Consider the following 15,526-nt stretch of genomic DNA (forward strand, 5'->3'; position numbering starts at 1 on the left):
GATTTCAAAAATACATTTCCCCACCTTGTTTACACTTTGAAAACAAAAATGTGACTTGTTCAGAGAAGTGTGCATGATGTTTTTGGCTTGATATTTGTTTTGGAAAGTTTGAATCACTTTATTTGAACAGCTATTAGAAAAGAGTTGCTCAGCTCTAAATTTTCAGTCACAGTCAAATAACAATAAAAAAGTGATTCTGTAATGAGAAAATCTGTATTTGTATGCAGTTGCAAGTCTTTTTAAGTACATTTATTTCCTCTTCGAGTTTGTGTTCACTGGGTTTTACTAAATAAATTCAAAACCCTTTTTGGAGTAAGCTAACAGTCTGTTTTTGTTTTTTTTTTTTTTTTTCAGAAACCTCTAAGCCTGTTCTTGATGAAGTAAGCATACTTACAGCTATTGCTCTCTTCCTTTGGTCAGCAAGCACTGAAATAATTGGAGTGCAGTCTTTGCAAAATGGATGTATAAACAGATTTAAAAATGCGCTAAATTCCAGTGATCCTTGGGTAAGATCATGATATAGGAATGTGAATGATACAGAGCTGAGAAAAAGTACTTGTGATACATTTACCCTGTTTCCTGAATGTTTTGTGATGCCTTTACTTCAGAGACAGATACTGCTTGTCAAAATAACTAGAATTTTCAACATTGTGTTATAGAAACCCCTTAATTATCAAAACAACCCAAAGCAAGTGCTTTTAAGTAGTCTGTTCATGGCCTTGTGCCAGGTACCTGATGTGCAGCTTTTTAAAGGGAAAGTCTGTTTGATGTGTGAAATTTTAGCAAATGGAAAAAGTACGGATACCAGAGAATAGTGAGGTTTTTACACTAACCCTGATCTTTTCTAATACAAACTAAACCACATATTTTGCAGATAAAATTACAGCCCACACTTCTGATGAACTTTGTGCAAATCCTATGCTTATTTTATATGTTCATACAAGACAGTTGAGAAAACACAATTCTGTGGTCACTGTCAAGGGCATCTACAGACTGTGAATTCACCTCTGCCCTTTGCTTTGTCTTTATGAATTGTCTTCTAAATCATTTTCTCACTAAAGAGAGAAAACAATAAGTTGTAGCCTGACTTCGCTCAAGCAGGCTAACGTGCTCTATAGTTAAGCATAGCTGTTCCAGCCACATATACATCAGCATGTTGAGTGGGTATACAAAGCTGCAGGTGGGAGCTAAAAAGAAATAAATCTCTAGTTTTTCCACAAGCAAGTACTGCAGAGATTCCCGAGAAGGAAAATACGCAGAAAATGCTGACCCACGTAGGGTCACATCGAGGCATTTAGAATCCTGTTCAGATGGAGAGTTCTTCTCTGCAGCACGGCTGGCCTTTTCCATTGTAGACATAAAACTCAGTTGGTTCTCTTCTGAAGCCTAGCTTTGGATGAAAGGCTGCTTAAGATTTTTATGTGTGAATGGAAGTGTCAGCTCTATCATGCAGAAACTTATGTCTTACTCTGTCAGCTCTGTATAAACAGACAAACAGCAAAATACATCTTTGCCCACCCTGCTGGCAAGCTCTCGGCGAGCTGGAACTTAATGCTAATTCTGTAATTCACAGGGAATGCTTTGACAGCAGCCAGATTGTGTCCAGTCTCCTTGCTGACGTGTAGAGCATATACTCTGTAATGCTTGTTGTGTGTTCATTCTAGTTTTTTAAATATAAACCAGTCATTACTGGATTTGGGGTAAGTTACGAGGCACCTGTTTGTAGTATAAGCACTGAACTGATTATGGAGAGGGGGAACTCTTCTAAAGAAGTACCACTGTCTTAGAAAAAAATACAGGAATATTTTTTAGTACTTGCCTGCAAAAGCCTGAAAGGTTAGATATGCTGTATAATAATATCCTGAAGGCAAGTTCATTTTCTGGAGCTATAGGGTCTCAGATGAGAGACCCTTGACTCTTAATGCTAATTGGTAAGTTTTATGGGAGAGCGTGCCTTACAGACTTCGAAAAAGCCCTGGCTTTACCTTGCAGGAGTTTTTGTGGACTTCTGTGAATGTGAAGTAGTCACAAGATTTATATTTATAAATACATAGAATAAAAGGAACTTAGATGGAATTCTGCTGTCAGATGGAGTTGAAAAACTCGTACTTCAATTATGCATGCATGTAAAAAAAAAAAACACATGCCTTTACTCATTATTTTGAAGGTTAATAACCTTAATTAATAATGAGTAAAGTTTCAAGAGCATAAACAGAAAGGGAGTGGTATGGAGAGATACAGGAATAATTTGTTGAACAAGGTCAAAGATTTTTCTCCTAATGCCTTACTCAGCATACTTTTCAACCATGGAGCTCTGTTAAAAAGCACAGAAATGTTATTTGAGGAATTGTTATTACTTCAGACCTAAAACACTCAACTCTACAGAAAACCTGCAGTCATATATTAACAAACAAACTGAGCTGCATAACTTGTATTTTCTTACTATTAGTTTTTATTATCTATCCTTTTAAATCAATATTTTTATTTATACATCTCTGTTTTCAGTCATCCCCCGTCTCCTCACAGATCACTGTGTTCAGTAATACTTCCTCTGGAATGTTTCTGTTTATGCTTGATAAATCCTTCTGTTCTGGCTTGAGTGTAGTTTGAAAATGTGCTGTTTTATCCACATGCTTGTAGTGTTTTACGTTTTCAACTGCTCTTGGTTATTTGTGTAGCATTTTGGAGAAAGGCTTTTGTGAACCCAAATCAAATGCATTATTAAAAGTTCTTCCAGATAAGACTATCAGTGAGTCATTCTCCCAAATGTTGACTTTACTATTCCCTACTTCTAGCAAAAAGAGGAGGGGCGGGGGAGGAATAGAAAGGAAGGGAGGAGAGGGATATGCGTTCCAGTTCACTCTACGGTTACACATATACTTAAGATAAACGTGTATAAAAGACCATCTATATATAAGATCACTTTGATTTGAGTCATTTTTATAAACTGCATTACCCTTCTGAGATTGTATCTTCAAAAACATTAAATGCTATTCCATCTACTGTTAGTGTTGAGAGTTCTGAGGCTTAAAGATGATGTTCTCTGTGGAACCATGTGGCTGCCTAGTATGGCATTAACTATTCCTTTCTTTTCTCTGAGTTTCTGTTGTGCAATGCCATTTTGTACCTGCAGGTGATTCTAATTGAAGACTACTGCGCTGTTTAATGGCACAAGAGCAACCCTAAAAAATTTCCCAGAGACAATCCCTTAGTCTTTATGTGAAGTCTTGTGTAACTGAAGAATTAGAATCAACTACAATCAAAAAGCTTCTGCTTCTCTTATTGAAAACTGGTCTTACTCAGTTTGTTTCCTTCCTGCTTAGTTGTAGTTGTTTTTTTTGTTTTGTTTTGTTTTTGTTTTTTTAATGTAGCGCATGTATCTCACACACATAGATAGCAGATGTTACTAGAATTCCCTGAGTTAACAAGTAACTTTGAGGACAATGTATTTATCTTGATTTCATTAGGTTCAAGCCAAGTGTTACCAGCTTCTGCTTTCTGTGTTCCAACATACCAATCGTGCCCTGTCAACTCCGTATATTCATTCATTGGCCCCTATAATGGTGGAGAAGTTGAAAGCTGTGGAAAGGAACCGCCCAAACAACAACTTGGAGCTGTTAGCAGTCCAGGAAGGAATTAAAGTCCTTGAAACATTGGTTGCCCTTGGTGAGGAGCAGAATAGTAAGTATTTAGTTTTTCTAGATAAATGTGTAATTCTAAAATAAAATGTTGAACACTAGGACTCTTGCAGTTTGGAACTTGATGCCATTTTCATAAAACATCTGTGCAACACGCTTTTGTGATTCTATTACTAGAACTTTGTATACAATAGGCTTGTATAATGTGTACAGTATGATTTCAGATTTTGGTGATTACAAAGAAAAATCTAAATGTGAACTGAAGTAGTGATGCTTTCTTGTATTTGGAAATTTATGTGTAAATTTACTTTTTCCCATTTTTTAACTTTTCTATTTATTTTAGCATACTCATCACTTTTATCAGGTTGCTTCTACCATCTCAACAAAGCTTGTTTAGAGAGCCCCAGAAATTGAATTGTACTGGTCAGAATACCTAGATTTGTAGATGGAGCCTTCTGTTTGCTTGGTAGATAGAATACAATGTTATAGTTTATCTTTAAGTTCAGTTAGAGTAACTGAAACAATTTAATAACCAAAAGGCTTAGTCTGCAGACCTTGATTGTAATCAGCACTTAAAAGTCAGTTGTAAAAATATTACTTTTTTTTTTCCCCAACGTATTCCCTGTTGATATTTCTCTTCATTGATGATATACAAAAACACACTAAATGCGTGTTTTCTTGAGTGCCATTGTACTTCTGGCATAGTTGTTTCAAACACATGTAAAATGGGAGAATAACTGAAACGAAAGAGGAACCAAAACCTCTGATTTTCACTAGTGCTGCGAGGAGTTAATCACCCCATAAAGGTTTTTACATCTATATTCATTCTAGGGAAAAATCCATTAATACTCAGATAACCTACAAATTTTCAAATAAATGAGTTACCATTAGTGTTTAAGTTCTTCAAAATTTGCAGTTAACATTTTACACGTTTCAGAGGTGTACTTGTATCCTATCTAGATAGGGCTAATTTTTCTACTACTTTAGTTGATTTTTTTGTTTTCAAGATGAACTCTGTGCCATTTTCAGCTGTGGTCTTGTTAGTTTTTGCTAGCCCATTACATATTTGTAATGGTAGTTTTTGAATTGATAACTTCCAAGATGGAGTAACATACCAGATAAATGTCCCTGACTTTTTAGTGAACAGTTGCATAGTAATAGCAGTTCTGTTATGCTCAATGGGGAGGCTGCTTTTCAGATTCAGTTGAATAATGTTTGTCTGTCAGAAGAGTGTTTTAAAGTCCTTTAATATGACAGTCACTCTACATTTTAAGATCTGTTATCAATGATCTGCAGTCAGACTGCGCAAAGGCATCTCTAAAGATGTGTCAGGAGCAAAATAACTGTGATGAACAAAAATAGAAGTCTGAAGCACAATTCTGATAAGCAAGGTTTGAGTGACCAAAGGACAGGAAACGGTCTTCATATTGTTTGTTCTTGATAGTCTCATTTGTAATTACAGTGCTTATTGTCAATTTGGAAAACAAAATAACCCATATTAGACTAGTAACTGATGCAGTTCTCTGTTTTGTTTTGTTTCCTTCTGATATGATTGTTACTCTTTTTTTCTTTTACTTTTAGGAGTCCAGTTGCTTGCACTTCTTGTTCCCACTCTGATCTCCTATTTACTGAACGAAAATGCCTTTGCTTCTGCATCTACAGTATCTAAGGATCTTCATGAGTTTGCACTTCAAAATCTAATGCACATCGGTCCACTTTACCCACATGCTTTCAAGACGGTAATGGGAGCTGCTCCCGAATTAAAAACACGTCTAGAAACTGCAGTCCGAGCAAGTCAGGCCAGCAAAGCAAAAGCAGCTGCTAGGCAACCACCACCCACAGTACATTCCACCCCAACAATTAAACTGAAAACTAGCTTTTTTTGAATTACTTTTATTATTTTTGGACTGCTCACTAGTCAGAAGCATTACATTATCCCTGATGTGTTACTGCATATATGTCTGTAATTTTGTGAAATTTGTATGTTAAAGGCTAATAGAGCTTTGTGTAATTACTTGAAATCCATGCATTACAAAGGAAGTGGTGTTACTAGTATTTGTATAGATTTTTGAGAAGTTGAATGTGATCATATTTATGAATTTACGTTATAAATTATCCACCAAAAAACCCTATTGTCTATCTCATGAAATTGTTTTATTTATTTTTAAAAGGTACCCTGAAACTTTCTGAATGGTTTTTGAAATGTAGTGACTGCTGTTATCCTACCATTGTGGCAACACACTAACACAGTGGGGATAGAGGGAAGAGGGGAAGCTGTTATGCAGCACTTCCTGTATACCATGGGGAATTTTGAGTGTAGAAGTACGCACTTTTTCTTTTTAAAACAAACTAGGGAAGGGGGTTGCCAGACACTGTAGATCATTTCAGCTTGCATGAAGAGAAAAAAAAAAAAGACAACTTTAAGCCTTTCTCAAGGTGAACAGTCAAGCATGCGGTTGTAATGAGTCGTCTTTACTTATGTGATGTATATTTCGTTTAGGTCCATTTCCATGCTTGAAAATTAATAAAGGATTCCAAGAATCTTAATACCCTATCTCTTCTAAGATAAATTAAAAAGAAAAAAATGCATTGGAAAATGACTTTATAAAGAGGACTGTCTGCTATCTGGAGTTTTGTAGCTGTAGAATTTGGCCGTTGTAAGGTGCTGTGTGTTATAGCAGTCTCCCCATTCTATCAGACACTAGTTGATTATGATGACTATGTGCGCTGCTTTTTGTTCAGATTCCTAGACATTTACTGCTTTCTGCAAAATTTAGTCTCATTGGATATATCTTATCTGTAGTCTTGATAAAGTTTGCAGAGCCAATGACTTGCGCCTTTTGCACCTTTACCAACTGTAAGGGAGCAGAACACAAGCATGAGCCAGGCTCCTCCAATTTTTCCTTCCCTTACCAGGCTTTTATTTTTTTATTTTTTTTAAAAAAGCACATGGCTCCCATCTGAGTGAGTTTGATTAGCAGATTTTGGAGCTTAAAGAGAGCTCATGTGCTGTGCTGACCTTATGGCACAAGAGCCAGCAACTCCCAACGGTCATGTCTGCCTTCTGCCAGACCTTCCCCTTCATACTGGCAGAAGTAGAGAACCATGTATTTTCTTGTATATACAAGTCTGACTTGCATGAAGTTTTTGACACTACTGTTGAATTTGTAGACTTCCATAGGGCTCTTTCTATACGTTTTGCTTTATGGAGAAGTCATGTAACTGGAAGACTAGGCTAGGACTGTTGGTTTTCATCTCTTCTGTTTGGTGTTTTTCTGGATATAATAGCACTCTGTAAAAACTGTATATATTTTAGAAGCTTCACTTGAACCTAAATATAACAAAGGGATAGTAAATAGAAATGAACACGATTAATAGTTGGTTGAAATATTTGTAGATCATTATTTTTGCATAATCACTTGCCTCTGGTCTTTCATTTCCCACAGGAGCTTATGTAACCCTTTGAGGGCCTTTGCAAAATGAAGGACGAAGTAATGCTTTTTTGCTCTTTGTATTTGGTGTGTGAAAAATGTTTAACATAAAGATATCTGAAAGCCTTTTATTTCACACTGATTCTTTTAGCACTAAAGTGAGGACAAGAAGTTTGCGCCATAACAGAAACACAAACTCTAGTTTTTCAAATGTTTTTCATAAATGTGTTAATAAGAATAGCTTTCAAGTCTTGTTCCCTTCCTACTGGAGTTAAAGATGCATGCAGCAGTAAAAATAGTATGCCGTACGCGAGAAGTAATTTCACTATTTTCGTCATCTTTGCATAGTGGGATTGAAGTTGATCAAAATCTTAATGCTCAACATTACAACACTATTTTGCTCACCAGTTGTTCTGAATGTGTTCAACATTTAAGGAAAAGTTCAGTGAAAGTGTTAAGGAAACTTTCACTACACAACTGAACACAAGTATTTTGCAAGTAAAAATTAGAAAAGTTTATAACCTGCTTCATTCCTCCCCCCCAGTAGTGTAGTAGTTGACAACTGGTATTTGTTGGAAACTTTTTGTCTATAATCAAGGTTGTCTTTATTTACTGTAATTTTTTATCTCAGCACTTTCGTGTTTTGCTTACACTCTAGTTAAAAAGACATCTGAAAACTTAGAAAAGGGGGTGGGGGGAAGTGTAGCAATCAAGCATAACTAAAGTCTGTAGAAAAACAGTAAAAATGTTAGCAGAAGGGAAAATAATGCTAGATACATACAGAGATATAGGGAAGGGAGAGGTTTTTCTATGTACACTGTGATGGTATACAACAGACTCAACCTTCATTTGTGTACATGCTTCTCTAGTTTCTAGTCTTCGCTTGCTTTACTTGCTCTGGATATGAAAAATATGACCATGTGGTTTTACATAATATTTTTGCATCAAACTTCATTTGATTAAAAAAACAAAACTTGAAATGTCTGTAGTGCTTATTTTTTTTCTTTTGTCACACTCCTTTTCATCATTTTCCTTGTTGCTGGCCATCTTGCTGCGCTTTTTCATGAAGCTTGTTGCTCCGTTTCCCCTTCAAGTCTTTCCTCTCGGCTGTTTCCTTCCTTTCTCAGTGAGCCTTGTTGTTCTGCCCTGTTTCTCGACCAGGTTTCCCCCAGACTGCGTTTCCAGCTGGGTGCTTTTGGTGATGTTCCCCTGCGGTTCCCGATCCTTTCTGTAAGCTTCCTTAATTATTTTTCCCCTCTTTAAAAGTGTCCAGAGGCTGCCCACCAGCCGCAGCTATAACTTCTCAGGTCTGGGTTATGAAGCCAAGCGCGATTTCAGAACAGCTAGAGCGGAACAGGAAGCGCTGCTTGAGCAAGCAGCGGAGTGCTTGTGGGGCGCATAGGGGCTGATGTTGACGCTGCGAGCTGAGGATGTCCCATCGCGGCTCAGCAGCCACCCGTCTGTGGCTGATGCAGTCTTCCACGTGTCTGTCTTCACGGGGAGAGGTCTGAGAGCTGCTAGCACGAAGTCCTGCTGTAAAGCCTGGTGGTGGTGGTGCGCATCTTTCTTTAGCAAGCCCAGCTTCTTGTGTAACAGGGAAACTAAGCCCAGCTGTGGTATTTTTGTGCTTCTGGGAAAGGTATGAGAGAGCAATGCTTCTGACAGCTTGTGCCCTCAACCTGAGGTGTTGCCATCGGTCTCAAAAAGCCTTGTTTATCCTTTCAGAAGAGGCAGTGTGGTAATTCCTGAGAAGCACTGTTGTGCCATCCTAAAGGTTTTCAGGAAACCTAACACTCTGTGGTGGACCTATAGTTTCCCGTGCCTTGACACTGAGCAGTGCTGCGAGCGTGGCCAGACAAGAACAGAACCTAACCACCAGGAGCTGAAATCGCAGCCTTTGCTGGACGTTTGTGGAGCTGCCGCACGACACTTGTCCCTTTCATGTCCCCAGTGAGCCCCAGCGCGGCACTGCCTGGGGAAGAGGCTCCCTGCCTGCGCCGTCGGTCCTGAACGACGGGCAGGGAGAGGGGGGGGGAGGAGGAGAAGGAGGAGGAGGAGGAGGCGGAGAGGAAGTTCCCCCTGCCGGCCTCCCTTCGCCGCCGCCCGTGGGCACTACATCTCCCAGCAGGCCTGGCGGCCGACTCGCTCTCCGGGATTGTCCCCGTCGGGCCGCGGTAGCAGGCGGCGGGGGCGGCTGTCAGGCGGTGACGGCGGCGGGCGGGTGGGACGCGCCCAGGTCGCTGCCGCTGCCGGGACGCGGCTGGGCGGGGGCGGCGGCGGAGCCGGCCCGGCCATGGACGAGCAAGCGGGGCCCGGCGTTTTCTTCAGCAACAACAACAACAACAACGCGCTGCTGCTGCCGCCGCCGGCCGGCGGGCCGGGGCTGGAGCCGGGAGAGGCGGCGGCGGCGGGAGGAGGAGGAGGCGGCAGCGGCGGCGGCGGCGGCGGGGGGGTCTCCGGTGCCGCCGCGCCGGTGCCGGCGTCCCGGGCTCAGTACAGCGTGCCGGGCATCCTGCATTTCCTGCAGCACGAGTGGGGCCGCTTCGAGGCGGAGCGCGCCGAGTGGGAGGCGGAGCGGGCGGAGCTGCAGGTAGGGAGCCCCGGCGGGGCAGGGCGCGACATGGCGGCGGGCAGGTACCCCCGGCGGGGCACGGCGCGACATGGCGGCGGGCGGCTCCCGGCCGCTCCCCTGCCCCAGCCGCCGGGGGCCTGCGGCCGGGGGAGGCGCTCGGCTGCCCCCGGCGGTGGGGCTGCGGGGCTGCGGCGTGCGCCCGGAGCCGTCGGGGGGTGCCGGGGCTCGGCGGCAGCTGATGGGTGGCCGGGGGAGCGCTGCCTTCCCGGGGGAGCTTCCTCGGGCTTGTTCAGCAGAGGAGTCTCGGTTGTAAATCCTCCCAGCCCGCCTTAGCGGGAGCCGTGTCTCCTGGGCTTCCTTCTTGGGTCTCCCGTCCTCGCCCCGAACTTCCTGGCCATCTCTTGTCTTTCTGTTCCTTTCCTTGAACGTGCTGGCTTCGTAGAGAGAGTCTTGAGCCAGTTTAGCAACATCAGCCACTTCTCTGTTTTTTTGTTTTTTTCTTTTTTCTTTTCTCTTTTTAATTCGCAGGAAAGTCACCCCTTTAATTGTACTTTCTATAGTAACATCGAGCAAAACCCCTCTGAGAAGAGTGGCAGATGTGACGTTCCTCGCCCAGCCTTGGTTCCCTTGCAGGAACTCAAACGAAGTGGTTGTGAGCACGAGAGAGATGTAATTTTTATTCTAACCTCAGTGCTTTGATGAAAAATTTGTTAGTAGCAGAATCGCGTTTCTATTCACTATATCCAGTAATTATTACGTAGACAGTAACCAGCTTAGGTTTGTGTAACAAGAACACTGCGTGTCACATATCGAGGTATTTATGAGACTCCCCTGGGTGTTTTTGCATAGCTGATACAGGTCTCACAGATTGCTCTGGAGAACAACGTCTGTTTTACAGGTCCTCAGAAGTTCTGCCAGTACTCTCCTAGTAATAACACTGTGCACATTTATAGTGCCCTCCAAGACAAGAGGCAGGCATGCCATTCCTCCCCTTCTTCCCCCGCCTTCCCAAGCATCCCTCAAAAGCTTGGTGAGTGTCGCGGAAGAGACAGCAGGAAGGAAGCAGAGTGTTGAAGCTGTGTGCCGAAGTCGTGTATTCTCGGTGGCAGAACTGGGAATATAACCCGATTACAAGTTGCTTGCTTCAACTCCTTTGGCTCTTGCCAAAACGTCTCAATAAAGTTATAATTAGCTGTGACTGGCATTGCCACAAGCCGTAACAGCATTTATCTGCTGCAGAGTCATGTTCAGAAAGGTGCAAAATTCTTGGCTGTCTCCGCAGGCATCAGGCATGACGTCTGCTGTGACCGTGTTCGGTCGAATGTGCTTTGATCCGTGTGAGAGGTTTGCGTTAGGGGCTCGGCAGCTGCAGGAGGGCTTTTCGAGGTGCTGCATGTGCAAGCGAACGATGAGCAGCGTTAATTAAAAACAGATTCCACGCTGCTTCCGAAGCCTTTTGTTGGCCTATATATTTGGAAGTGTTTAACAGAATAATGGAAATTTGAGGTCATGCAGTCTCTCTCTCTCGAGATAAAGATACAATGCTCCTGATTGTACTTTACTGGCCTTCCGTCCAATGTAAATTAAATGTTAGATTGCCTGCTCTCTTGGAAGGCTGTGTGGCAGGGATCCTCTTTTGTATGGTGTTGTTAATATCCCATAAATTTTATCTCTAATTCATCTTGCTTCTTAGAGGTTGACTTTTTATCTCTAGTTTCTTACTGCTGTGATATTTAAATACTTGAGATATTGCCCTGCTTGGCTGCTGCTCCGCAGTCAGTGATTAGTTAAGCTATACTCTCTTTCTGAAAACTACCTCATAAGTCAATCCAACTGTGATTTCCTGTCTTCCTTTTCTTCCCCTCTGGGCTTCTTTTTCTTTTTTTCTTTTTTCTTTTTTTTTTTTCCTTGTAATTAGTTGTGTGGAATTAAATGTGATATTCAGCTAGAGTACCTTTCTGTTGAGTTATGTGATGCTTATTCAGGTGACACACACCCTTTCCCGGAGTTTAGAAAAATACGTGAATTGACATGTCAGGCATCTTGCTCTCTTCCTAATTACTGGTCTAACACTGCTTTCCCAAGGTTTTTCTTCCTATCAAGTGCCTAAATTTTGCTTCCCCTGGCAAGTATCCATGTTTGCTGTGATTTTCTAATTATTCTTCTTTAATCTTTAAAAACTATTATTGCCTCTACTATATAATCTTCTTCATTCAGGGTGAAAGAGGACTTCAATATTTATGTCTATGCAAGTGTCATTAGTAAGCTGTGTATTTCAAGTCAAATTGAAAACAGATTCATACAGGGCTTCCCTAGATGCGTATATGCTAATTATGTATTTCACTATTAACGCTTGCTTTGTGTTTACAGTACTCTGACATCTGCAGATTGAAAAATTACCCTAATAATAAACTTTCATGATGCCTTGTGTAGTAATTCACTAGGAATAAATACTAACTTTACTATTTTTCCTTCTGGTATTCACAAACCATGTTTTATAGTGCTATCGCTTGTTTTTGTATCTTTTCAGAAACGAGCAACTTTCTTTTTGTTAAGTTCTGTAGGAGCTGCTTGGGAGAGTTGACAAGAATGGGTTTCCTGTTCTGCAAAAGATTTAAGCTTCCATTTTTTTTTTTTTTTTTCCATTCTGCATTTTTCTGGACTGCATTTCCACGGCATTTCAAAGTTGTCATTATGCGTTGGACCAGCCCATCCCAACAGCTTGATCAAGAGACGAGCACGTGCACAGACCCACGGGCATTTTCATCTTTCCTGGAGGCGCACAGGGTTTGATCTGCTGCCTGGCCTCAGCCGTGGGCCTTCTGACTGCCCGGGGGTGGTTCCCTGTTTTGCTCCGTTGTTGGTGGTGTTAATGAGCAGCGTTAATGAGCAGCGCCCTGCGTTCGGGGGCAGCATGTGGGGGCCCTGGATTGGGAGCTCCCGGCGGAGTCAGTGGGGAAGGCTTCCCAGGGGAACGCTCTGTTGCTCCTAGGGAGTAAGGTGCATGTTTTGCTTTTGACAGATCAATGCCTTTCTGGCAAAGATGCTGGTTTGCAGATACTCTGCTGCTGTGCCTGACGTTTCACAAGTGCTCTAAATTGCAGCAAACTGCTATACCATGTATGTGTAGGCACCCCAAACCCTGCTAAGGAATTTTCTCGCTCCTGTCCTCTCCGCTGATAGCTTTCATTTCTTCCGACTGATAACTGTTTCTCCGAAGTGGTGGAATGGTTGGAGTAGTGGGACCCGATACGGTTATGCCGAAATTGTTTTGACTAGGTAAGCTTTCCTTTGAGAAGGCTTGCAAAGAGGTTATGGAGAGAGGCGAATATCCTGTGTTTGTCTCTCTGCAGCTCTGTTGAAAATATTCCTGTTGTAAGACAGTGCCAAGAGGGGGGGGAGAGAGAGAGAGAGAGAGGGGAGAAAAAAAAAGATAGGGAAGGAGTTATGAAATGAGATAAATTGTGGTTAAATGATAGCAAACAACTGTAATAAAAGGAATGTGGTGGAAATGACAGATAAACACTTGAGGTCGGTTATGGAAGTCGGATTTAGCAATTGCAGCTCCCTGGGGGTCACTGGTGGTGATCTTCCCTCCTGCTGCTGCTTTTCTGAGGCAAAAGGCAGGCAGTGAAGCCAGGCTTAGTGAATGGCAAGATTGTGTCCTTGGAGATAGGCGAGCTAAAGTAATGAGGAGAGGGGACAAATCAGACAGATGGCTCTGGCTATTTATAGTGTGTTTTAGGACGTTGGTTACTTGATTCAGAAATAGTTGATATTTACTGTTAGTTGGCTTTTAGATCGTGGTCTTCTTATTAAGTTAACGGTTCTAGTCAAAAATCATTCTGATAGCTGGACAATACAGAAATACTGCTCAGAGAAAAAGAAGCAAGCGCTAAGTTGATAATATCAGCTGTTTAGTTAGAAGAAAACTCCTGAGGCGTTGAACGTGGTTTTGACAATAAAATGGAAGATAAAATGGCATTTGAAGAAGTTTTGTGTAAGATTTTTCAGATATGAACACGTACATCAAATCTCAGAGGTTCTCTGTGAAAAAGGAATTGGCAGAAGTGCTGTGGAAATCTTTGATAAAATATTTCTTCTGGTAAGGCAGATATTACAAAGAAAACAGTGATTAGTATTAAATTCCTCTCCACCCCAAAAGGACAATATTTTCAACTTATGTGTTTCAAATACATCAGATAAATCAAAAGAAAAGTGGATGAAAATAAGTCAGAAGACTGAGGGCATGTTTAGTTGGGAAAGATGATGCTAACTGGGTCTCAGTGACTACCAGATGTTCTTTCTTCTGATAACTTCTTTTAACAAATCTTCTGATAACTTCTCATAGCAAACTTTCTAGTTGCCAAATTTGTGTGAAGCAAAGAGAAGCTTTTCTGCGCTCCTTTTTTCCTGTTTGTTTGCCTACATGCACGACTGCCAGCTAATCCCCATATTCTCATTGATAAGCCGTCATGACTTGTCTTATTCAAACCAGGAGGACTGGTGGGAGTAGACGCTGAGTGACTAAAGAGCTACATTAGAGAAATCTGGAGCTTTTGTGGAGAAGTAGAATGTAAATAAAATCTGATGAGACCAGTTCTTTGCAGGTCTGTACTTGAGTTTTATAGACTTGTGATATTTTTTGTTGCATAAATGATCCCAGTGTTTCCAAGCATCAGGTTTTCACATTCCTCTCAAATCTGTTAAAACCTGCAAGTTAGCAAAAGTGCATGAAATGCTTTTTAAATGGGTCTAACTCTTTTAGGAAGGTGCTGCTGTAAATGTGAACATGGTACGAGCAGGCATAGAATTTTGTAGATGTGTGAAGGCTTACCATTGTCTCCAAGTGGTCTTTCAAGCTTAGAAACTTTTTTTCACAGTGTTATACTTCAGAATAATAAAGTACTTTCTGATTTTCGTGATTTGCTATTTAATATTTAAATTAATACTAAAGTAAAAAATAATTTGTATTGGTCTGGGTGCACAACCTTTTTTTTATGTCAGGTTAGCCTATAGTGAAGGATCATGTGTCTTTTTGGATGCGTGTTTATAAACTAAATTGGTATGGCTGTGTGCTACTCCAGCTGTAGGACTCATTTTTCTGTTGAAGGTCTTGGCTCATGTCACTTTTATTGCACAAGGGGTAAGTAACTTTGCACTGTTTGAACAAGAAGTTGCAAATATAACTCGCCCTTTATCTGCGTTTCAGTAGACACGGAGAGTTTATTTACTAATTCCAGACCAGGCTGTGTAAGATTCCCAAAGGAAGATCGCATGCATCTGAAGGGATTTTTGGCTCACCTTGATTTAATGCTAAAAGAAATAAGGCTATACAAATGTTAAGCCTCAACTAAAATTGATATCTGTACACAGTTCTGTGAGAAAATAGATGGGTATTGGTCAGCAACCTACTCACATATTTGGTTTGGCAAGGCTGCCAGGCCTCCTCAAATCATCCTTTCCAAGTTTGTTAGCTAAGAAGTGGCAGGAACTGACTGATAAACAGGGGAGAGATTGTCATCTTTTGGTTTTGAAATGCTGAGGAATGCTTAGATACTTGAAACAGGTCTTCTGTATCCCTTTAGAGCTCTCAGGATCCAACCTTTGCAGACAATACACTAGAAATAAAAATACCCTCAAGAGGAAAAATGAAGGTTTATTTTATTATAGTGGCCTACTTGGTGTGTGGTGGTAGTTTGATTCATCTAGATGATTTCGTTTCCCTATTTGTACAGAGTTTGCTAATACAAACCAAAATTGAATATATTGAAGTAACCCAGCAACAAAGAAGTTAAATGCAAGATTGCAGTGTGGAAAGATTGCATTTTTCTGCTCTTAGCCAGGGATATGTTTCCTTTTAGGGCAGTCAGGCGCATAGGGCA

At 41.3% G+C, this 15,526-nt stretch overlaps 2 protein-coding genes across 5 annotated transcripts in view; both read left to right on the forward strand.

The window, feature by feature from the left end:
• HEATR5B (HEAT repeat containing 5B) overlaps positions 1–7,193 on the forward strand; it is a 55,335-nt gene extending 48,142 nt beyond the window's left edge. For both annotated transcript variants that reach the window (XM_080584743.1, XM_080584744.1), the window contains exons 34-36: positions 355–506; positions 3,468–3,681; positions 5,220–7,193. In XM_080584743.1, the coding sequence (XP_080440869.1) occupies positions 355–506; positions 3,468–3,681; positions 5,220–5,524 (671 nt within the window). In that variant the 3' untranslated portion in view covers positions 5,525–7,193. The remainder of the gene's footprint in view (positions 1–354; positions 507–3,467; positions 3,682–5,219) is intronic.
• A 1,977-nt stretch (positions 7,194–9,170) lies between these two features.
• The window catches only part of STRN (striatin), a 69,584-nt gene continuing 63,228 nt past the window's right edge, over positions 9,171–15,526 (forward strand). Inside the window, exon 1 of one of the 3 annotated variants that reach the window (XM_080584745.1) lies at positions 9,171–9,659. In XM_080584745.1, coding sequence (XP_080440871.1) covers positions 9,363–9,659 — 297 coding nt within the window. In that variant the 5' untranslated portion in view covers positions 9,171–9,362. The remainder of the gene's footprint in view (positions 9,660–15,526) is intronic. The other 2 variants (XM_080584747.1, XM_080584746.1) reach the window with 2 other exon arrangements.

The sequence above is a fragment of the Anser brachyrhynchus genome (genome assembly GCF_964034855.1).
Source record: "Anser brachyrhynchus genome assembly, chromosome: 3".
Taxonomy (NCBI): domain Eukaryota; kingdom Metazoa; phylum Chordata; class Aves; order Anseriformes; family Anatidae; genus Anser; species Anser brachyrhynchus.